The sequence below is a fragment of the Pimephales promelas genome, chromosome 15 (genome assembly GCF_988280905.1).
Source record: "Pimephales promelas chromosome 15, fPimPro1.hap1.1, whole genome shotgun sequence".
Taxonomy (NCBI): Eukaryota; Metazoa; Chordata; class Actinopteri; order Cypriniformes; family Leuciscidae; genus Pimephales; species Pimephales promelas.
The window spans coordinates 29,434,453-29,458,750 of NC_142783.1; the positions used below are offsets into that span (position 1 = coordinate 29,434,453).

At 37.1% G+C, this 24,298-nt stretch overlaps 1 protein-coding gene and 1 long non-coding RNA gene across 3 annotated transcripts; one reads left to right on the plus strand and one right to left on the minus strand.

Moving 5' to 3' along the window:
- The first annotated feature begins 4,179 nt into the window (after positions 1 to 4,179).
- Positions 4,180 to 12,638, plus strand: mbip (MAP3K12 binding inhibitory protein 1). The gene is made up of 9 exons (XM_039667317.2): positions 4,180 to 4,356; positions 4,722 to 4,832; positions 6,103 to 6,312; positions 7,143 to 7,239; positions 7,542 to 7,607; positions 8,513 to 8,665; positions 9,620 to 9,717; positions 12,148 to 12,186; positions 12,291 to 12,638. The coding sequence occupies exons 1-9, from the start codon at positions 4,207 to 4,209 to the stop codon at positions 12,396 to 12,398; spliced, it is 1,032 nt and encodes a 343-aa protein (XP_039523251.2). The 5' UTR covers positions 4,180 to 4,206; the 3' UTR covers positions 12,399 to 12,638.
- A 2,288-nt stretch (positions 12,639 to 14,926) lies between these two features.
- LOC120476334 (uncharacterized) lies at positions 14,927 to 18,121 on the minus strand. Of its 2 annotated transcripts, XR_016146714.1 has the most exons (8): positions 16,957 to 18,121; positions 16,601 to 16,664; positions 16,035 to 16,201; positions 15,795 to 15,954; positions 15,597 to 15,694; positions 15,318 to 15,518; positions 15,124 to 15,217; positions 14,927 to 15,029 (listed from the first exon to the last, which is right to left on the minus strand). It is a non-coding gene; the product is annotated as an uncharacterized LOC120476334 (long non-coding RNA). The 2 variants fall into 2 exon arrangements; XR_016146713.1 differs by having other exon boundaries at positions 16,601 to 18,120.
- Positions 18,122 to 24,298: the final 6,177 nt, after the last annotated feature.

Genomic DNA, 24,298 nt, shown 5'->3' on the forward strand with positions numbered 1-24,298 from the left:
GGTTGGATTAATGGATGGATGGGTGGATGTAGGGATGGATGGAGGGATGGGTTGGATTAATGGATGGATGGGTGGATGGATGGATGGAGGGATGGGTTGGATGAATGGATGGATGAATGGATGAGTGGAGGGATGAATGTTTGGAGGGATGGGTTGGATGGATGGATGGATGGTTGGATGGGTGTATGGAGGGATGGATGGATGCATGGGTGGATGGATGAATGGATGGATGGATGGGTGGGTGGATGGAGGGATGGGTTGGATGAATGGATGGATGGATGGGTGGGTGGATGGATGGATGGGTGTATGGAGGGATGGGTTGGATGAATGGATGGATGGGTGGGTGGATAAGTGGGTGGATGGATGGGTGTATGGAGGGATGGGTTAGATTAATGGATGGATGGGTGGATGGATGGATGGGTTGGATGAATGGATGGATGAATGGATGAGTGGAGGGATGAATGTTTGGAGGGATGGGTTGGATGGATGGATGGATGGATGGTTGGATGGGTGTATGGAGGGATGGATGGATGCATGGGTGGATGGATGAATGGATGGATGGATGGGTGGGTGGATGGAGGAATGGGTTGGATGAATGGATGGATGGATGGATGGATGGATGGATGGATGGATGGATGGATGGATGGGTGGGTGGATGGATGGATGGGTGGGTGGATGGATGGATGGGTGTATGGAGGGATGGGTTGGATGGGTGGGTGGGTGGATGGATGGATGGATGGTTGATGAATGGATGGATGGATGGATGCATGCATGGATGGGTTGGATGAATGGGATGGGAGGATGGATGGATGGATATCATTCTAATATGCTGATTTGGTGCGCAAGAAACATTTCTTAATATTATCAATGTTGAGAACAGTTGTGCTGCTTCATGTATTTGTGGAAATGGTGGTAGTTTTTTCAGGATTCTTTGAAAGTTCAACATTTATGAAATTTATTCATGCATTTATTAGGCAACAATTTTTTTTTCAACATTGATAATATTAATAATGAAGGATTATTGAGCATCAATGATTTGAGAAGGATCAATGATGCTGAAAATCCAGGTGTCATCACAAGAATAAATTAGATTTGTAAATGCATTAAATACATATTGAGTGTACAGTATATATATCAGCACGTTTCTACATGTATTAAACTAAAAACCCGGTTTCTCTTAGAGCCACTGTCTTGATGTGTCCTGCTGCGTGGGAATATGCTCAAACAGCACAGAGTGTAAGAGGATGTCAAGTGTTACAGTTCTCTTCCAACTGGAGGAATTAAAGAGCGCCACAGAAAGGACTGGAGCTGAAAGGTTTGTCTCCAAAACCCTTCCTAAAATGATTAACCCTTCCAGAAGACATTACAGGGTTCAGCATCGAGCACTTGTGCTTTGTCATTGATGGCAATTGTTCTTTTTCTCAGTTGTTGCGTTCATCAGTCTCCTCATTATATGGAAAAAAAAGAAGAAAAAATGTATGAATAGACGAGGGAGATTTTCCCACACTTTCTCGGGACAGAAAAGAGCTCCATTGTGAGCAGCTTCCCATCCCTATTGCCCTTACACTATTGTTTGACAGTCAGTATTGCTATAAACGGGCAGCCTGCCTTTCACAACGCTCCCTGGAAGAAAAACTTTGAGTGCCGAGCACAATCTGACAATATTCCCTAAAGAGTGAAACGTCTGACGTTGAATATGAGGGATACTGAACCAATGTCAAAACCCTTCAGTTTGTCTTAAAGGTCACATTTTTGGCCACAATATACAAGCTCAACCGAGTTGATGCTACTTTGATTGACAGGGGATGTGATTAACAAGAAGAGTAATGTCTTCATGACTCAAAACAAACCAGACCTCGTTGACCAATATAGAAAAGGTATATTATAAATAATATTAACTGGCTATGAAAACTGTTTTCTGCATTATTGCATTATTATTACTCATTTTACACTAAAAAGATATGTGGATTATAAGTTATAAAATATTTGACACTGCAAAAAAGGCTGTAAAAAGTATCATTTACACTTTGTTTTGTTACAGTCCAATAACTCAAATAAATGGCTGTTTGGGGTCCATAAGATTAAAAATATATGTATATATTTTAAAGGGTTTGGTTCACCCAAAATAACTTAACTCCGATTGTTTTTGGCTGAAAGAAGAAATAAGAAAAAAATATACACCTGGCTTGAGGGTGAGTCAATATGGGATAATTTTCCTTTTTGGGTGAACTAATTCTTTAATAGTTTCATTGCATTAAATGTGTCAAATGTGACAGTAACTTTGCTGTCACATGTTAATTTTACGGTATACATAAAAAACATGTTAACAACATCTACTTACTAAAGTTGCTTGTAATTTGGCATAATTTAATAAGTACAATATTAACGTGTCACAAGAACACAATAAAATAAATTGTTACCAAATTATCATATCATATTCATATAGCTTACAATAGCCTATATTATAGTGTTTGATACAGAAGGGTATACATGATAAAAATGTAGGCTTTACAGATGTGGCACTTACAAATATGCAACAAAAAATACAATGTAACTAAAAATACAAAATGTGGTGTACTACTCGCAATGTTACAAATGTGGTGTACTACCAACACTATCTCACGACCAATTCGTACGAATTCGACGCATGATTAAAAAGTGGCTAATTCGTACTAATTCGTACGACCTCACTCGTACTAATTCGTGATTTGTCTAAACCCACGTGATGGTTAGGTTTAGGGGCGGGGTAAGGGGTAGGTCATTCGTACGAATTCATACGAATTGGCCAATTCGTAAAATATGTACGATTTAGCAAAATCGTATTAATTCGTACGAGTGAGGTCGTATGAATTGTTACGAATTAGCCACTTTTTAATCATTCGTCGAATTCGTACGACTTGGTCGTGAGATCGGGTCATAGCACCACATGTTCTAAAAAATATTATGGACAATAATGTGGACGAATTGTCAAATATGGCATAATAAAAACACAACAGAATGAAACAGAAGAATGCATATAATAAATGTAAAACAAAATAAGAATTTTCAAACAATTTAAATGAAAGTAAAATGACCCTTGATCTGTTTTGCTGTCAACATTTTTGAACCACGATCAGTATCGGCGTATTAAATTTTCTAATTTCCATAAGCAGATGCTCTTGGCCTGGTCCCTAACATACAAACACAACTTATCTCTGCACGGATACTACTTATGGAACACTAAGGATATTCTCTACAAGAATAAATCACTTTTCTTTGACAACTGGTTCAAAAACAAACTTTTTTTAGTTGGACAGCTTTTTAACTCGCATGGCAGAATTTACAATTATTCAGATTTTATATAGATGTAGGCCTATATAATTCCTATGATGCATTTTGTTTTCAATGACATTCCATCTGCAGTGTCTTTCATGCTGCAAGGTTATAAACCTCCATGGCCATGTACTTACTCTTTAAACATAATTGATACAAGAGCAACAAAAAAATAAATACAATAAAATCAGAGCTCTACCATATTAGAATAATATTGAAGAAAAAGTTCCCTCTAAAAAAATATGGTCTTGTCTTTGTCTCATTAGTATCTGCTTACCAATAAAGTATCACAAGTGTTACCCGACCCGACCAAAGACTTTCTTTGGAAATATACATCAGACATTGAAGAGACTTGCTGTTTTTGTCACTCTTCGTGTGAAGATATCATTCAGTTGTTTTGGCAACCCACACAGAGAAATGCTGCTCACATTTGTTAACGTTGTCCATCTTTTTTGTAAGTGGCTGTTCATTCAGTTTTAAAATTATTATTAACGAGCATACAGGGATACAATACTACATAATTTGTGTTTCATACTAACTAGATTTCATACACAAACAAAAATTTACAGGCTCTAAACCTCTCATTTCCCTGCTCAAAGATTATCTAGACAAGCATATGGACACTATCCAAAGCTAAAGCAGTGAAAACTGAATCTCTGACATTCATCCTTTGTGTCCTCTTAAGGAGTACATTTATTACATTGTTGTTGTTTTTTTTTTTGCCAACACATCTGTATCTGTGTATCATATTTTTATCTGCTTTGTTTCTATGTTTATCTATATGTAGCCTACTGTAAAAAAAAAAAAAAAAAAGTATATTCCTAGCGGAAGTGAGGTCATATTATACAGGAGCGGGATAGTCCAATCAGCGCTGCCGTCAAGAGCGGAAGTGTGATGGCGGCGGACGGAGAGAGACGCAATGCGCGTGCAGAAAGTAAACAGGAGCAGCGCAGCAGCCAGATTTCACATCATGGTGGACACCGGGGTGTATTCAAAGACTGCATTGGCTCTATTATCGAGTCACTCGCTGAGCTTGGCGCAAAGGTTTGTGCAAATATGATGCGCTTTAAAACAGGGATGTAAAAACTTGGATATCACAATGTGCTAGCACATAACAGTTATTTGAAAATAGCCTGCCTTTTAAGTCTCATTAACATTTCGTTTTTTCCTAAGTAACCAGATCACCCTTGTCGTAAAAATTAATGTAACGTTATATGTTAATACTAATATTCCTACTGAAAGACCACTAACAAGGTCGGTCGCTTTACGGTCTCAGTTGGTCCAGCTGATCGGTGCTGGTTTTAATGCCTCTAAATTCAATAAACTGACCAGGCTGGTTTAGTATTTTTTTCAACAGTGATACCCATTAAAAGCAAATGAATAACAAATAACTTTCTCGTGTTTTCCAGTTAAAAGTGGGTGAGAAAGTGTTGAGCATAAGTGCCAATGTCCACAATGTCTCTGAGCTTCAGCCATCTCATGTGTACGCCTGTTTACAACAGCACATCTCCAAATTACAGGTAAATAGACACACAAATAGTGCTATCATGTCCATTAAAATGTCTTTTTTTAAATGGAAACAAGACTGTGGAGGATAGGCAATGCTTGGGTTACACTGTCTTTATGTTTGGTGATGACAGTTACGCACTTACTCAAATAAGTACTGAGTGATATAATTTACTACATGTACATACTATAGGAGGTACAGTTAGGCTTTAGGGTTAGTTACTTGTAATTATGCATAAGTTACTGATAATTTAATTTAATTTAATTTAATTTACTCTTTATTTCAGACCAATGGGTCCATATCAAAAACAAACAGAGTAGAACAAGAACAATACATACAGACATCAATTTACAGACAACATACACATTTCTCTTAAAAAACATATAAGCTTTCATTCCACTGCCTCCAGAAACAGGAAAAATACCTTGTATCACTTAATGTGATATTACTTAGCACCATTATGATGCTATTTTTTGAGTCACTCAGCCGACACATAAAACTGTACATATACCTCCGTAATAAAGCATGTAGAGTGGGAACACTGTTGGAGACAAACATCTGGCTTGCGCTTGTCCACCTCGGGACCCTAAGCAAAATTCTAAGCGCATCATTATATGCCACCTGGAGCTTTTTCATTTTAGCTCTAGAATATTTACACCACAAGTGAGCTGTATAGAGAGAAGTACAGTATGCCCTAAACAGAGATATTTTAACATCTTCTGTACACATATAAAATTTACGAGCCAACACGTTAGCTTGTCCATACAGCTTACAACACTGTCGCTGTATGTCATCATCATCATTTAAGTCATTTCTAATAATGTGACCCAAGTATTTAACTTTAGTTACTACATTTAAAACTTGGTCATTTAAATAAAACTGATATTACTAAGTACATGTAGTAAGGTGTAACTTCGTCACCTTAAATTTACCAATGCTTGTACTAATTGTGTTGATAATTTAGCTGTTTGCACATCTATCCTTTACAGCCTTGTTTAAAGTTTTGAAAAATGACATTTTGCCCAGAATAAGGTCCATAAGTGGAAATATGTGCAGTTGTTATTGCAAAATAATCCCAGAAATGGTTCTCTCCTCCAAAACTGCTTCAAGTTCTGATCACCCTATTTTGAGATAATGACCATTTTGTTCACTATCCCATGTTTGTTTGCCTAAGACATAATTAGTCATTATGAATACACATTGAAAACTGAAAGATGGAGCAAGGCACAGGAGAGCTGTCTGTGTTACCACTTCACTTGTCATTAACTTTCTGATTCTTTCAGTCAGTGTCTGAAAATCTGAAGCAAATGGTGGATTCTGAAAGTCACTCCAATCCAGGCAACAGTGATAGGAAAGAAAGAGCAGATACGTCCGAGCAGATGTTGGTTGACTCTGAGCATGTTGCTCCTTCATCTGACCACTGCATTGTCCTTGAGGATCGTAACAAAACTCAAGTTGATGATAATGTGCAGATCAAGGCTGCTAAATCTGAGGTAAAACCTCAAACATAACACTACACAAAATATTGTGTATATAATGTTTATAGATTTTTATTACATTGTAACTTTATATTCCCATGAAGAAGAGTGAGCATAGTAATAAATAAAAACTGAAGAAAAAAAAAACCTTTGTTTTTATGCTGCCTGCTATAAAATATAATACTCTGTCCATTTAGTTGAACAGTTAAGCTGCTATTAAGCTGGTTTTATTTGTATTTACCAATGATTATCGTTGTACCAAACATTCACATTTTGGATGGATTCAAGCAATCTCTTCCCAAGCACAATTAAAGTTGATTGTTTGACAGTGACTATTTATTATTTGCATATAATCTGCCCCAGTTGGCCAGTCATAGGGAGTGTGAATTGCTATCTGTGAACAGACAGTTGAGAATGAACGTAAGGCTCTTTCGCCGCCTGCTTTCCTTCAGAGAGAAACAAATAGCCACCCACTTTGAGAGTCCTATGAGAGGTCCTGGTCCTTGCAACGTTATGAAGTGGATGTTCATTACATGCTGAAATTGCATGTGGGCGAAGGACAAGGAGGCCCTCATTTTTATTGCTTATTTATTTACAGTGACTGTAATAAAAGGCCCAAGCAAATCACAACTATCTGAATTGGTTGCGTGTGAGAAATATTTTGATTTTTGGAATAATTGTGTCCACTGCGGTCATTTGTTAGTCAAGCTGCCCATATGGCCTAGTGTTCCTCATTAAAACTAAACAGCAAAAAAGAAGACAGTGGATTGATTTTTTTCTTCTTCAATAGCTCATCAGCCTGACCCTCATTGCGCTCTCTCTCTCTCTCACACTCATTTTCTCAGATTGAACGCAGGATATCTGCATTTATAGAGCGCAAACAGCTGGAGATCAATGAAAACAATGTGCGAGAGTTTTGCAACGTGATCGACTGCAATCAGGGTGAGAATGGGGGGTGGTCAGAGGAATACTGCACGGCAATTGCCAATGTTTGTAAGAGTGCTGATTTCCACGGTTGTGAGGTCACGTCATCTAAGACTCAATCCTCCAAATTCAACCAGATCTTAAAAGCTCTTTATTTTTTACCAAATCAGGTCATTTGCTTTGTTCACCTATGGGGTGTTTACTATCATATATGAGCAATTAATCATTAAAGCAGACATTATATGATATTTCTTTTATAAAATATATACTTTTTTGCAGAAACTCTACAAACTAACATTCTTTTCCTATGTGGTCTATAGAAGACAGCTGTGCAAGAACTGATGCAGTCTTCACACCATATCCTGGTTTCAAGAGTCACGTCAAAGGTTAGATGCTTGTTCATTCTCATTATATGGAAACTCAAGTCTGCTGTTCAAATTTTGTTCAATTTTTTTTTTGTTTGAAAGTAATTAATACTTTTATTTATTTACTGAATTAATCATATATTTAAATAAATGCTGTTAAAAAAACAACAACTTTATATTAATCAAAGAATCCTGAAAAATGTATCACCGTTTCCACAAAATATTAAGCATTTTCAATGTGAAAATAATAATAAATGTTTCCTGAGGAGCAAATCAACATATTAGAATGATTTCTGAAGGATCATGTGACACTGAAGACTGGAGCAATGATGCTGAAAATTCAGCTTTGCCATCACAGGAATAAATTGTATTTTAAAGTATATAAAAATATTAAAAAATCCCTAACTTTTTAACATGCCCTAACTTTACAAACATGTTCCAAACAGAAAATTTGTTGTAGGAAATAATGGCAATAAATACAGATTATGAATATATATATATATATATGAAGAGTTCAGATGCAAAAGCCTCTTAAGTGCCATTTGAAATTTTCTTGTAAAATTATAATTTTTATCAAGCTTGTATATTTAAGTTCAGTAATTTCACTTAAATGGCAATGAAGATTACCTATTAATTGTCATTTAAGTGAAATTACTGAACTTAAATATACAAGTTTGATAAAAAATCATCATTAAAGAAGAAAATTTCAAACGGCATTTAGAGGCTTTTGCATCTGAACTCTTCATATATATATATACAGTATATATATATTATATATATATATATATATTTTATTATTAAAATATTAAATGATTATACACTCTGTGTTTAGTGTTTTAAGTACTTGCACTCACATTCTAGATTAATAATATCTGTATGATCTGTCGATTTGTGGGGCATTAATTAGTGTTTGTTTGCTATTGCAGTGACGCGTGTTATAAATACATACGGACCTCAAACCAGAGGGGCACATCCTGAGTTAGGAGACCAGCAGCAGGGGTCCATCAGCCGAGACTGTGGAAACCCTGTCATTGAGGAGAGGCTCCGTAACATGGAATCTCACCTGAAACTTCCACCAGGTAAGGATCAATAGAAGAGCTAGAGAAAGTTCACTGTCTTAAAGGGGCTATAATGTAAGAATTTTCATATATATGAATATATTTTTTTACTGCCAATGTGTCAACAGCTTGAAATGAGAACTTCCTCGATTACCTAGGTTGTCTGAAAGCCTGTATAGTATACTGATTTATTTTGTGAAGGACTCTGACGGTCTTTGCCAGGTGTGCCGAATGTGACTTAACACGCTACCAAAAGTATCTCTTCCATTCTATGAAATGGGTAGTTATGTTCAGGATAATGCTGAAAGAGATATTCTGTACCGTCATGTCAATGTGTCATGCTAAGAAATGGGATTAATTCAAGCCTAGTCTCACATTGCCAGATCTGTAGTCTACAGTCTCAAATATACTTTTTTAATCAAACTATCACAACAGTGTAATTTATTAATTACCTCATCTGTTGACATGATGCCACTGAATTGCCAGCACTGCAGGGAACATATCAACATCCCTATGATCAGATTGTTTCTTAACTGCGGTTTTCTCACCGCTATTATTTTTGTTGTGTTTTTGTTATTGAGAGGCAAGATCACAGCACATATTTACATATTCATCTAGCTCTCAGCAGCATGGACACATGTGGATGTTGTTAACGATATATTGCTGCAAAGGTATTTCTAATTCTAAGCAAAGAAGCGAAAAAGAACTTGGCTGTGAGTAGATATCAAGGCCTTGAATCACGTTCAGTCTCTTGTACATTAGGTGTGCACAAGTGTGATCATGAGCAATAAGTTGCTGGATGCAGTTCACTTAATAGCCACCGGTCTCACTAATAACACAGGTTCCTGCATTCTACATATAGCCCCTTTAATGTAGTTGACGTTGTATTTAATTGGACTATTTTTCGTAGTCCTCAGTGTATGCTGACAGATAAATGCTAGTTTGTCATCTAACTCTACTGTATCTGTCTCTTAGTAGGTCCAGTTCCTCAAAGCGTTTATCAGCGGCTAAAGAAACTTGAAGATCGAATTCTGGAGCTCGAGGGTCTTTCGCCTGAGTACTTCCACTCCACAGTAAGTGGTGGGAAAAGAGAGATAGAGAATGTGTGTGTGTGTGTGTGTCCTTGTTTGTTGGAGGAGTGGATGATCAGATATTGAATTAGTTTGTTCATCTTAGGGGTTTCTTTCTACAAGTTCCATGCTCTTTGACCATCCACAGTAACTTATGAACACAGAGAACTAGTTTTTTTTTTTTAACGAATCACAACATCAAAGACTATATTCCACTGTCTAATCACAGTGTGTTTATATTCTATAAGATTAATAGAGAAAAATGACTAACAAGACATAAGCATGTAAATAATCTAAAGATTAAAACTTTCACATACAAAGTGATATTCATGCAATGTTTTGAGATTTAGTAAATTAATTCGAATTAAATTGCATTGCTTAAAGGAGTAGATCACTTTTAAAAAAAACTTTTGCTGATAATTTACTCACCCCCATGGCAAACCAAGATGTCCATGTCATTCTTTCTTCAGTCGAAAATAAATGAAGGTTTTTGATGAAAACATTCCAGGATTTTTCTCCATATAATGCACTTTTACTGGGCACCAAACGGTTCAAAGTCCAAAAGACAGTTTCAGTGCAAACTGCAAACTGTTTAAAGGGCTTTAAACGATTCCAGATGATGAATAAGGGTCTTATCAAGCGAAACGATCGCTCACGTTTTATAAGCTCAATGCTCGCATTGCTCTGTTCTGTGTGAATCTTTTTCCGAGTCAATTTGTTCATTTCATTTGTTGAATGAACCAAATGACTCGATAAAATATTCGTTCATTTTGATGAACGAGTTCGAACAGGAGAGTCACAAATGCAGAGCAAGGTGAGCATTTGAGCTTATAAAACTTAAACGTTTTTTAATGACTGATCGTTTCACTTGAACGGAATGATTATTACCCCAGCCATTTCATTAATGTGGCAAATTTGAGTGAAGATAGTTTTATGAATCTGTCACAATGCAAAGGCAGAATCTTATGAAGAAAAGCACTGTTGCTCATGTTACATGCAGAGGGACATTTCTTAACGTCACAGGGTCAGAGAAAGGGTGGGAAATACACTAGAAATGGTGGTGCATTATACACTACTATTCAAAAGTTTGGGGTCTGTAAAATATGATTTATTTACTCTTTCTACTTTTATTCAGTTAGGACAGATTAAATTGATCAAAAGTGACAGTAAAAACTTTTTCAAATAAATGCTGTTCTTTTGAACTTTTTCATTAATCAAAAAATGGTACAACTTTTCAACATTGATGCAGCAAATCATTTTAGAATGATTTCTGAAGGATCACGTGACCCTGAAGACTAGAGTAATAATGCTGAAAATTAAGCAGTCACAGGAATAAATTACATTTTCAATTATAATAAAATATAAAATGTAAAAAACTCCTTGGTGAGCATAAGAGACTTTTTTAAAAAACAATAAAGTCTAACTGACTCAAAACATTTGAAGTAGTGCAAGTATACGTATATATGCTAAAAAGATATGACTTCTTATGAACCCTTTTTTTGTGCAATTAGGCCGAGTTTGTGTCACTGGTTCCTCTGTTTGTTTTTACACTGACTATCTGTTACGCTGAAGACTTCTCACTTATGCGTTTCCTCCGGCGCTCACGACAGTCGGCCAGAGAGTTCTTCAGAACCATTAAAAGCTGATATGAGTGATATTTTTTCCCTCACTTCAGAATTTGTTATCCCTGTCAGATTGTAGCCCATCAAAGTTAGCTGAGTAAGTGCTCTTGAACCATTTCTACGCCTCCTCACACCAGCTTCACTTAGTTCAGTGCTGGGCTGAAAGCTAGCTGATTTCCATGTCCTTTACAATGTGTGTGTGTGTCTGTGTGTGCATATCGCCTGTAAAGTGGGACTTTGAGTGCCGTCAAATATGCTGATCTTCTTAGTTTGTGGTGCAGCTTTCAGCAAGTCGAATGAATTAATTGAACTCTGCTGACCAGGGTGAGCGGATATCATGTATCTGCCAAGTGGGTCCATATGCACACTGAAAAGTGATTAAAATGAAGATAAATTATGGGTAATAGATAAAAAGAGATGGACAGAATAAATGAAAGGGCCATTGGGTGACAGAAAGAATCCCGATGGCCCCCACTTAATACTATTAATCAGTGTAAGTCTATAGCAGCTCGGGTCTGTTGGCGGTGATTGAGTGATGCTGAAGGACATCTGTTTCATACTCTAATCATGTGCCGTTTCTGTCCACTCATGGGTGTCCTTGGTTCAATTTATTGTTTTGGTTGCCATTAAACCCTCACCCCCCTGCCATTTTCTTATATATATATATATGTGTGTGTGTGTGGAAAAAAACGGAACATGTAAGAGACTGATATTGAGATAAATGCTTTGCCGTTTTGTTGAATGACGACTGATGTGCATTGTTCATATAAATCAGCATTCATTTCATGCTTTTATTTCCTTTTCCCCACAGAATTACTCACACAAACGACCTAAAGCCTCAATGTCGCAGGTAAGTTCCATTACTGATGCATTATTCATTGAGGGGAAAATATTCGAAGGTCCTGCTGTTCAGCGAGAACATTTTAACTGATGACAACGTTCTTGTTTTCACAGAACTATAGTCTGGCTGAGCTGGATGGGAAGATAAGTGCTGTCAAAGCTGCCTTGATGAAGAAAACCAGCGAATTCCAACCCACAGACACAGGAGACTTTCCATACTGACACGAGGAAATGTTTTCTACCTTCTCTTAATGAGTTAGATCTTTACTTTTGGTCTTGTATTGATCTGTGATGGTCACAGATTTCAAAGAAGATTTAGGATTTTTGTGTCACTGAATATTTTATATCTGTAAAAATGTACATGTTTTGCTTTGTCATACATATGTGTTGTGCGTTTACTTTTTTGGACACCATTTATGTGAATAAATGTACCAACTAATAAATCTAATTCCTGCTGTTTTATTTGTGCATATGTTCCTTACCCCCAGTTTTCACACACAATCCAGTAATTTTCTAACAAGTAAAGTAAAAAAAACCCTCTAGATGTTATGTATTTGTGTACAATTAATTTTTAGGAGCTCAAAAAAAATTACATTACAGTAAATGATTTGCAAAGTAGTTATAAGGACTTAAAGGAGAACTCCGGCGAACAATGAACCTTTGGTCTAATAAAACATCGGTACCTAGTCAATCGTTCTCTGAGATTTGTTTTCATGGTAATCGAATGTAAAGAGTTAGATTATCATGAAAACAAATCTCAGAGAACGATTGTTTATTAGACCAAAGGTTCACTGTTCGCCAGAGATCTCCTTTAAGGATAAGGATAAGTTATAACGATAAGTTCGCCATGTTATATTTTATAGTTTCTGTAAAAAATTTACCATATTAAAATTAATTAATATTTTTTTGTAGGAGCCATTTAAAAGGAAAGTCATGTGACCAAATGATAATGGGCGTGTCGCAGTGTTGTGCACTCGGTCTCGAGACCATATTTTAATGGACTCGGTCTTGTCATGGACTCGTGTGCATTTTGACTCGGAATTGACTCGTAGTCGAACTTATTGGGAGTCTGGACTCAGACTTATTCTCGAGTCACATTCAAAATATGTCATGATTATTACTGTATCATATTTCTTTAAATTGTTGTTTGATTGAAACGTCCAATGATTGCTGACTTTCTTGTGCACAACTGCGCATGACTTAAGACTAAAATGTTCGCGGCACGCAAATGCAGCAGGACCCAGGTCAGATGTGATGTGGAGCATCTAGCACAACTGCCTTATCATCTCTAATTCAGTTTGATATAAGAGCCACACAGAATTCGTGTGCAGTAATTTTCTGTGAAAGAGCACTTACTGATTGTAAAAATTGTAAGTCACATTCATAATAAATTTACCTTTACACCACTAAGTGTAAAGTGATTGCATGGTATATTTGGTTTACTGTTTGGGTATGGTGCCAATTTCATTGTTAGCACCAAATTTATTTTTTATATATTCTTGAGCTTGGACTCGACATGTCTTGGTCTCGACTCGGACTCGACTCTCTTTGGTCTCGGTGACTCGGTCTCGACTTGGACTCGACTCTCTTGTCTCGGTGACTCGGTCTGGACTCGGACTCGAGTGAGCTGGTCTCGACTACAACACCGTGTAATTTATTACGTGTGGTTAAAACACCTGTTGATTGTGTGTGTTAATATGTAAGAATGGGAGTGAGTGCTGGAGCTTATGTTGTTGACAGTGTAAAGCGTGCAAGCCTGTAAAAATAAAACATCATGCAAGCTGTACAAAGAAACGCGTCACAGAAGTTATTCTAGCCACTCAGTTCCTTAGCGGTCTTTGGTTTGTCTATGAGCCGCTACAAGTTAGTCAACAAAATTGTTTGTTTGAGAACGTTAACGCGTCGACTTTGGACGAATGAAGAGGCCCTCACGCTTTTACTGGACGGAAAGGATTAGGCGCATCGCTGATTGACGGAGATTCGCCCTGCTCTCGCTTGGACTTGGACCGACGTCTGTGGATATGTTTGCTGCTAACAACAATCACCGCACAATTGGACGTTCAAAGCAACAGGAAAGATGTCGTCGGAAGTTCGGATACGTGTGCTGCTGCTGCTGCTGCTGAACTGGTAGGACATTGGGTAGCTACGTCTTTGCTTGTGTTCGCTGATGATTTGATATGGTCTGGCGATTTGTTTACGATTGATGCAGCGTTTTGGTGTTTGATTGATTGTTGTTAGACTGGGCTTTTGCGAATCTATTGGAGTTGTGAGACATATCCGATTAGCTATATGCTTTGTTTTGGATTGTGTTCGCTTGTTTGCCGTGGCCTCACTGGCCTGTTGAAATGCGCTCCCGCTGGACAGCCAATCGTCTGCTTTCAACGGTCAAGCTGGGAAACATTTAAATATGTTAGCTACTGTTTGAAAAGGCGGCAGATTTGATGCAGCAGTGTATGTGCCCTTACAAAAATAACCTACAGGAATCCTGCAGGAATATTATGCAGGTTTCCTACAGGATTTTCAGCTCATTTTCCTGAAGGAATACCTGCAGGAATTTTATGAAGGAAAACACACAGGAATTATATCCTGCAGGAATTATATCCTGCAGGGTTTTAAAATATAGTTTTCAAAATTCCTGTAGGACTGCTGTGCAGGATATACATGTAATTATGCAGGACTTTGCAAGTTGTATTCTGCTGGAATCATGCAGGGGAAATAACTTCACAACAAACAATGTACATTATCACAGTTTTTTTATTTTATTTATTTTACTGTCAGAGCAGAGAGAAGCGGAGTCCAATTCACATGCATGCAGCCAAATGTTGCTCTAGTTGAAGCCTCTAAACTGTTTTCCTGAAAAAAAAAGAGTTTTAAAAGTGTGTGAGAGAGAGAGAGATCTAGCGAGCGAGCGTGTGTGTGTGTGTGTGTTTGTATGACAAATTATTACCTGGCTCGTAACTTGTGCTCATCGTTTAACTTCTCTCTCAGTGCTGCCCTGATGAATTTTTTCGGAACATCCGGAAATTTTTTCTGTACTGTGTCTGTAAATGCAATTCTACTTGTGAAAACATGATAACAATTTTGCATTGTAACTGCAACATCATGTTTGTGTAAAGAAAAAAAGAAGGACATTTTACTTACCCAGGATTATCACAACTTTATCCTGGTCAAGAGCTGGCTTTGCTATAGTGGTTTTGTTGGCATTGCCAGCTCTTCCGGACAGCCCATGGCCAACATGTCTCTCCCGAACACTGCCACCACCAGATCTTTCACCATGGCAGAACATGATGTGCCACCCCGTCCACAACTTGTTAGGACATTTTGACTAATACCTAGCCCTGTCTGTCAAGAAAAAAAGTTAGGGACACTATATCTAAAAGCATTTTGCACAACACCACATGAAAATATATTTTTATTCACCTTTTCAGTCAGATTCTTCTGGCTTGAACCATTCGGTTGTGGTTGTTGATACAGAGTAAGAGGGGTCCGGGTTATACCCTTGAGCATTGGAAGAATTTCTTTAAAAAAAAAAAAAAATAAAGAAAAGAAAAAAGATTACTAACAGACAACCACACTGACAGATAAATTGATATAAGAAATACAGATATGAAAAAATACCTTGTTGCAGAGATTTATTGAGTGCTCTTAGATTTTCATTTTCTTTTTTTAATTTGAGAATTTCTTTCTCAAGTTGAGTTACTCGGCTTGAAGACTCTCCAGCTTGACTGTCCATGCTCTTTATTTCCTGCATTAAAATACTATCCTTTCTGTGGATGACCTAAAGATGGACACACAATATTAATATTTGTGATTTTAAAAAGCATAATGAAAAATCTAAGTATTTAAAAGATGTATTACTTGATGTTTGACCAGAGGCTCTTGATCAGATGATGAGTGAGATGGGGACCGAGTTGGAGTGTACATTTTTTTGTCTTTGCCACTCTTTTTGCATCATTTTGCAAACATGGCTGACTATTTCTTTTCCCCTCGCCGGAACATCCTCCTCCTGAGGGTTTCTTTGCTCTCTAAAGGGAAAAATATAGTAGGAAATACATATCTATCATGACTGTCTTGTTTGCTGAACTTTTACCACCAATATCTATAACTGTGGCTGGGGAACTTTCCTCTTCATGAACAACATCCACAACATCTCCAGGTTCAAACTTTTTTTTTAGTATGTCCTTTCTAGGGACAATATCATATGTGGGAGGCTCCTCTCTCCAAGAACCCATGTTTTGTTCATTTTCTAAATAAATAAATAAATAAATAAATAGTTACATAGGCTACATATTTACTTACATATTTAACATACATACATTTATACAGTAATAAAATATATATTAATCCAAATGTGCACAAAAGTCTAAAGTCTCATCATTCACATTCATCGTGCCCTCAGCTGATGGGCAACAATGTAGCAGTACCTTTAGCAGCTAACTGCAAGCCAGCGACTCTCACGGTCTCGTCCGGTGCAGACTTTTTACTTTTCTAAGGTAGCCAAAAGGTACAATATCAATTATTAGCGATTAAATACAAAACAAAGTAATGTGATATGTTAACAACAGATAAAGATATGTTTTATAGTCATTTATTAAAAAATCTTTTGATAGGCGCCGGCCTAACGTTATCATTATAAGCCGAAGCAACAACAACAAAAAGAAAAAACGAAGAAAGAAAAACGTTTTCATACGTTTTAGTGTTATTCATTTAGAAATGTATGGCAGAACAGTAATTTAAAGCATTATAACGATACAATTATATAATAAAAAAGGCGACTTACCTTCACAATACAAAGTGACAGTTGAATGATGAATCGGCTACGTGTGATTGTATCCATGACAACAATGTTACTCTCACGGTCTCGCCGGTTTTCGTCAATGATACACGTCACCTCAGTGAATCGAATCTCTAGAAGGATTCATTTACCGGTTCTTCGTATACGAGCGTCTTTTTCAGGGTGAAAGACTCTTATTCTTATTTTCTTTAAAAAATAGCCTTGTAAAAAAAAACACATCTAATCCTATGTTCCTAATTTAATTGTATAAATACCCATATTCGTTATTGTAGTCATTGAATTCTCTCATATAATTTGGTTTAACCTATAAGGATAATACCAAAAAAAAAAAATCTTTATAATATTTACAAAGAAATAACACTAACTTGTTCCTTTTTGAAGGATGCAAATGGAGTATAAAGTGTACTTAAATGAAGAGGCACCTGTTTCAGCAGCTACAAAAAGGCGATGGACACAGAATATAATAGGTTGCTGAATTCAGAATAATATGCAAATTACTGTTATTTAGGCAATTGTTTTCTTATTATATAATTACATATTGATATTAATCAAATAAGCAAGAATTCTGCTCTTTCTTCTTCTTCAGGCGCTAAAAAGAGAAGATCATACAAGACATGGCTTATTCCTGAGTTGAAGTAATTCAGGTTTTGATGTTGGCCTAAAAACATTTTCAGTGATAAATTAATTCATGGCCATGTTGTAGTCAAGAAGCCATGAACTAGCTCATTTATGTTTATAATTTCATACTTATATGAAACCTTTAATCACACCTTTCTATACAGCCTCAGGCATACGACATGCAAAGTGGCTTTGAGTGACTTATTAGATCTTATCAATCTCCACTGTCCTGATTCAACCAATGGTGTTCCAGATAGCATACAAGTTCATGAAATCTTTTCACTGTGACACTTTTGAAGTCCAGTATATTTACCCATCCTGCCAATATTTCTTTGGTAATGAAATCCCCACCCACTGTGCTTCATGCAATGCCCCAGGTCACATGGAAAACCTAATCAAATCTGGCTCTGTCTTTATCAAGTTATCTATTGCATATAAATTAAGAGGTAAATTCCAGAATACAGATTTTTGTCAGTCTTTGAATTACAAATGGTCAAGGACTAAGCGTAACTCACAAGACGTGAACATTTAAAAAAAAAAAAAATTAAAGATTAAAAAATTAAAAATTTAAAAGATTTTAAACTTCCTACAGGACAGCAGTGCAGCAAGATAAAAGAGAAAAATCCTGCAGGATTTTATAATTCCTGCAGATTTTTTATAAAATCCTGCAGGATTTTAAACTTCCTGCAGGACAGCAGTGCAACACAAGAGAAAAATCCTGCAGGATTTTATAATTCCTGCAGATTTTTAAAAAAAATTCTGCAGGATTTTAAACTTCCTGCAGGACAGCAGTGCAACACAAGAGAAAAATCCTGCAGGATTTTATAATTCCTGCAGATTTTTTAAAAAAATTCTGCAGGATTTTAAACTTCCTGCAGGACAGCAGTGCAACACAAGAGAAAAATCCTGCAGGATTTTATAATTCCTGCAGATTTTTTTAAAAAATTCTGCAGGATTTTAAACTTCCTGCAGGACAGCAGTGCAACACAAGAGAAAAATCCTGCAGGATTTTATAATTCCTGCTGGATTCCTGTAGAAAAAATGAAAATCTTGCAGGATTCCTGTAGGTTATTTTTGTAAGGGTGTGCGTTGTGTAAATATCAGACATCCCAAGTCTCCCAGAAGTTCCGTGAATCTCCCGCAGATTGATAAAGGCTCGCTTATGCCCGCAAATTAGTTCAAATCTCCCGGAATCTAGAGCGAGCTGTGCAGCGCGCGCGACAGAGAGCGAGAGAACCCTTGCGCATGCGCAGTAAAGTATAACCTGTGGGAAAACGGCGTTTTAAACCTTAGTTTGGGGCAAAGTCATCAAAGTTTTTCAGCGATTTTTATTATATTTTATTGCTGTTTCTATATATGCAGTTTTTATGTCCCGGTGACCAGTGAAAATGCAGTTCTGGCTCTCTGCCCATTTGGCAAGCCGTTTTAACATTTAATCATTTAACCTACTAACGTTAGTCTCTATTTTCATGCTACTAGTACTTATTTTTTAGATACTAGTAGTATCTATTCCATTAAGTACTATTACTTATTCATTAGCTACTAGTGCTTATTCTTTAGATACGTTAGATCTTGTTAAGTCCGAAATAGCTGCCCAGAGGCGTTGCCAAGATGGCGGCCAATTGGCATGACTTGCCTAAAAGGACTTTGACGGGGGCTACGTGGAGTTCTTCTAACCAAAGGTTAACGATTATCGATATTTAAATGTTTGCGTTTAAATATTTCATAAATATTGCACGCATAAGTTCCGCATTTGACGCAAGGATGCTCGTCAGTTTCCGGTTGGGGAGATTAAAGCGGTGGAAAACCGAGGAAAACGGGATTATGGCAGAGTCTTCAAAATGTCCTCCCGTCTTTGAAACGAAACTTTCATAAGTTTAGATGTAATATAGTTATGTTTATTTTATATAATTTTAAAAAGAAGCATAAACACAACAAAGGGACGCAAGCTGTACAAAGAAACACGTCACAGAAGTTATTCCAGCCACCCAGTTCCTTAGCGGTCTTGTATGAGCCACTACATTTATATTAAAGTTCCAGATACAGCTACTTGTAAGCCCAAATTGACAAAATATATATTTTTCAAGAAATGCTGAAAATTCTGGATATTTGGCTGTAAGACATTTGAAGAACAATCTTTAACAGCTATGCCAGCGAAGGGCCCATGAATATGTTAACGTTAAAACCGATCTATGATTATTACATGTGATTGAGAGGTGACTGCTTCGAGAATATGTGAATGTGATTGCAAACGGCAGGCAGTGTGAGCAGACAGTAGAAGCTGCTGTGACTCACAGCTTTCATCTCTAGCCTCTCTGCATTTTTTTTAAGAATTTAAAAGTGAAAATATATATTTTTAAGTTAACTGAATTTTCTTTGATGTTAGCCTAAATTAATCAGTCAAGTGGTTTATGAATTCATAATTGTTTTTTTTTTTTACTTTGAAGTGTTTGATAATAGAAAATGAAAATGACAGTTCACCAAAAAATTAATTTACTCACACTGTATCGTTCCAAATCTGTATGATTTTTATTCTGCGACAATGGTGTAAAGTATTTGAGTAAATAGTTACTGTACTTGGATATATTTTCAGCTACTTTGTACTTTGACTTACTATAAGGATATTAGCAACTTTTTTCTTTACTTGACTATTTTCTTTTTTTTATTGTTATATTTATTGTACATTTTCAAATTTTCAGACAAATAGACAATACAATCACTGGACAGAACCAAACACACACACAAAAAAAGGAAAAAAAACTCCTTCTCTTGACTACATTTTCAATAAGTATATATTATTCTTTACTCCAATACATTTGTGATGAGTAATGCAATAACTCATTACATTATGCATGACACCTATCTTTTCTGCAGAAATTTATGTCTGCTACAAAAGAAGCAATATTACAATCAACATGGCATTGAAGGTACTATCTCTTGTGTGTTTTGCCCTTACCCACCCAAACTTGTCAACAAGGCTAAAATTGGAGTGCATTAGCATTAGTAGGTATTTGCTGATTTGTAGGCATTTCATAAATGAGGTAAAGACATGCAACCGGTGATGAGGCCCAAACAGCACATCCAGTACAAGTAGTCTTTGACTTTAAGGTTTTAATTATACGTGACATTATTTTATTTATTCATTACACTGAAGGATCTTTTTTGAAGGATATTGGTTTTCTTGGGCCTTTTTTTTGAGCACTTGGGCTTAACTGACACTTGAGTGTCTGTAAATGTTTAAGAGGCTTTTGTGTCGATTGCAATATTGAGGTGTTCAGTTTCATTTCGATTTTAGAAAATAAACACGTTATTGCTCTCCACAAAAATCAGCTGTTTCTTGTTTTTCACTGGCATGTCTCAGGTGTTGAGGTCAAGTAAAATAGGTCTACTGAAGAACTGTTAAAATAAGATATTGAAAGACTTTTACTCAAGTGGTATTGAAATTAGTGACTTAACTTGTAATGGACTCATTTTCACTGTAAGGTATCTGTACTTTTACTTAAGTTTGGTGTTAGTTTTTTTTTGTTGTTGTAATTTTCATTTTCTGGATGAACTCTCTCTTTAAGACTGTTTGCACCACAGGCAGCACTGGAAAATGGAAAGTTAGTTACCACAGTCTTTTCTTCCCTATTGTGACGTATATGACATGAAATGGCTTCTCGAACAAGAACAAATGTAGGGTGGACTCGATTTTGTCCATCGGGAATTGATTTGATTGTTGTGGTTTGCTATTGGTCGATCTAATATGAGTGACACGTTGTCATCAGAGAAGAGAAGTTATTTTGATTAAAGACAGTGTAAAAAATCAAGTGCTCCGATACATAAAATATAGTAAATACTGCAATATTCCATTAAAAAAAAAGAATAGTGAATTTTGATTTCATGGGGACTTTAAAACTGAAGACCCCTTTTAGCACTGGATCTGGACAGATTTTTATTGAAAGACAATTTATTTCAACTCCACATCGATAAACTTATCTATAATAAATATCTAATCCAACAGAAGAAATTTACAAATGTCACCAAAGACATGTTTGGATTGGATCTCGCTGTACTTTTATTGCACAAGCTGTACCCAGGGCTCTCAGCTTGTACGCACATTCACAATCCCATCATGACAGGTAATTAAATCTGCCTGAGTGAAGGCTTGTCAAAACACAGGACTTGTTGGAATTCTCTGTGTGAGGGCTGCGATCTGTTGTAACAGTGAAGTGGGAGAAGCAAAAGCTGACTCCTCCAGGTGTTCTACCAGACCTCGCTAATTTTTGCTCTAGCTTTCTAGAGCCCGAAAAAGGCCCGCAATGCACCCTGGGAGGTGTGTACTTGAACAGTAACAAAGCAAACTGGGGGGAGTTGTCTATTGTTACCCCTCAGCTTTTGTCTCAGGCCCTGGACCCTTACGTAGCTTAAGAGAACAAATTGGCCGGACAATAACAAATGGCTTATAAAAGTGAATTAAGGCCTTTGTTCTGAAGTATGGCACAGCAGTGTCCGTTTGTCCTTCTGGTCATTAAGCTGGGAACGCAGGCAGGTGAAGTATAGTCTACATCAGTGACAGTCAGTCTCTGTCCTTTGTTGGTTCTTTCAACAAATTGGTTCCTCGTTTTTGTTTTAAGTTTTTTTTAAACATGAGACTTTACAGCATCGCTGCATTTCTCCTCAATCACCATAAATTCCAAAGAAAATCTCTTTTTTTTTCTCTCCAGGAAGTAGAGACACAGCATATTATACACCCAAAGAAGTCTTTAAAGCAGTCAATGGCTATATTCTCATGATTTTATAAGGGTAAAGGGGGACGTTTTGAGGCCCGCCGGAGGATTAACTCCGTTCCCCACCCCCATCCACTCCACTTCATCCAGCCATTCTGTCTGTAGCAAAAGGTACTTCCGTCCTGATTCGTTTACTGGTTTCTCGCTGTCACACGCTTTCTCGCTCTTTCGCTACCTTTTACTATCTCCTCTGTAGGCCTGTATGTGATTAAGACTTTTTGCAAAGCCAGTTAGGTTTTTCTCTTTTTCTTTGGTTCTCCTACATTGTGCGAGGCAGAGACATGGACTCATAACCATTCATAACTCCCAAACTCTTAATGGGCTTCAACCCTCCAAAAAGAAGGAAAGAAAGCTTTTATCCCCCTTCTCTCTCCTGTGACTAGTCAGCTTCAGTCTTTCTTCCCCCCATGGCTCTGTGTCAAAAAAGACTGTTGCTCGTTTGTGCGGGGAACAATGGCGAACAAGGCTGAATATCTAGCCCTGAACAAAGGGAAGAAAACAGGTTTTTCATTCTGTGGAACATTAGATTCTGACACATTTTAGCATGGCAGTTTTTTTTTTCCGTCCTGAGTGCAGTGGCTAGGCTATTTAAAAAGGACCACCTGTTGGCTAGCAGGCTGCTCTTCATTACGCGAGCAACTATTATCACAGAGAGAGGAGCTCCGCAGGGGAGTTCTGAAGTTAACCCTGCCGGTGTGAGCCCGCACGCTTCCTGCCATGCAGCAGGAAGTCACACACTCATGCTGGTACAATGCATGTACTTCAAGAGGTGTCTGGATGTACTTTTTGATTTTAAGTTTTAATGGAATGTTGGTAAATCCTCAAGGCATTTCATTTCAAGATATCTTGGTAATGGCCATTTGTTTGACTTATACACTGGCTACAAAAATACAACAGGCAAGATTATTATTAGATTAGATTTTAAGAGCGGTTATTAGATTACCATTTTCCGTTCAAAAATGGTTAATTATTAAAGGGATAGTTCACCCAAAAATGCACTCATTTACTCACCCTCATGTTGTTTCAAACCAGTTTCTTTCTTCTGTTCGAATATGGCTAACCAGACCAAATCAAACCAAATTTGCAATTCAAAAATCTTTATTTTTAAATACCTTTAGTTTTTATCCAAAGCAATTAGTGTGTTCCAAGGTATAGATTTAATCAGAAACCCTTAGCCTTTGCTGTTGCTGTGCTCCACCAGCTACTGAAACAGAATGAAAAATAAATATTTAAACCAAAATAATAGAGGGGGACGTAAAAGCTAATTTGTCCCCTTTCTAGACTGCAATTCAAACTGAAAGGAAAGGCAATATATTTGGAAGCCTTTGACCATATATGCACAGATGTTGCCCAAGTGGAGTCAAATATAACATCCTTCCAAACAGCCAAAGGGCTGTGTGGCAGTGTCTAGGCTCGCTGGGGTTAAAATGTGGCAGTTATATTGCCAGGATGGAGCAGCGGGAGCCGAATTCAGGCAATTACAATCAAGTCAGGGCGCAGTTAGAGCGTGGGCCTGGAACATGAGTAGGATGCTGATGAGACACTTAGCCACACAGCCTCAGCCATTGGCCCTCTCCACTGACTGCCAACCCCCCCTGCTGGACGGCCTTAGATCCCTGCATCCCATACTTACACATACTCTCTCTCGTTCAGCCAGGAGTGCATCCGTGTCAATGAAAAATCATAAATATGCAACGTAAGGGCTGCTCTGGTTCACTATGTGGGGGTGGACATTTGTATATTATCCTCTCAAATGCATGGACTGGTTGTTTTCATGTCAAACATGAAACACTTGATGACTTATGTCATGATTTACCAATTATTTGCACAGTTTTCCCTAAAAGAAAATGTCTTAGTCACACAGGAAACCATGTAATCGGCTCTCGCGTTTTAGGAAACTCATATTGTCACTGTGCGAAAACATGCTGCAAGAAGCCTTT

Coding starts and splice junctions, on each gene's coding strand:
- mbip (XM_039667317.2), top strand. CDS start 4,207: ATGGCGGCGGACGGAGAGAGACGCAATGCGCGTGCAGAAAGTAAACAG. Junction 7,240..7,541: donor CGTGATCGACTGCAATCAGG/GTGAGAATGGGG, acceptor TGTGGTCTATAG/AAGACAGCTGTGCAAGAACT. Junction 12,187..12,290: donor CTAAAGCCTCAATGTCGCAG/GTAAGTTCCATT, acceptor TTGTTTTCACAG/AACTATAGTCTGGCTGAGCT.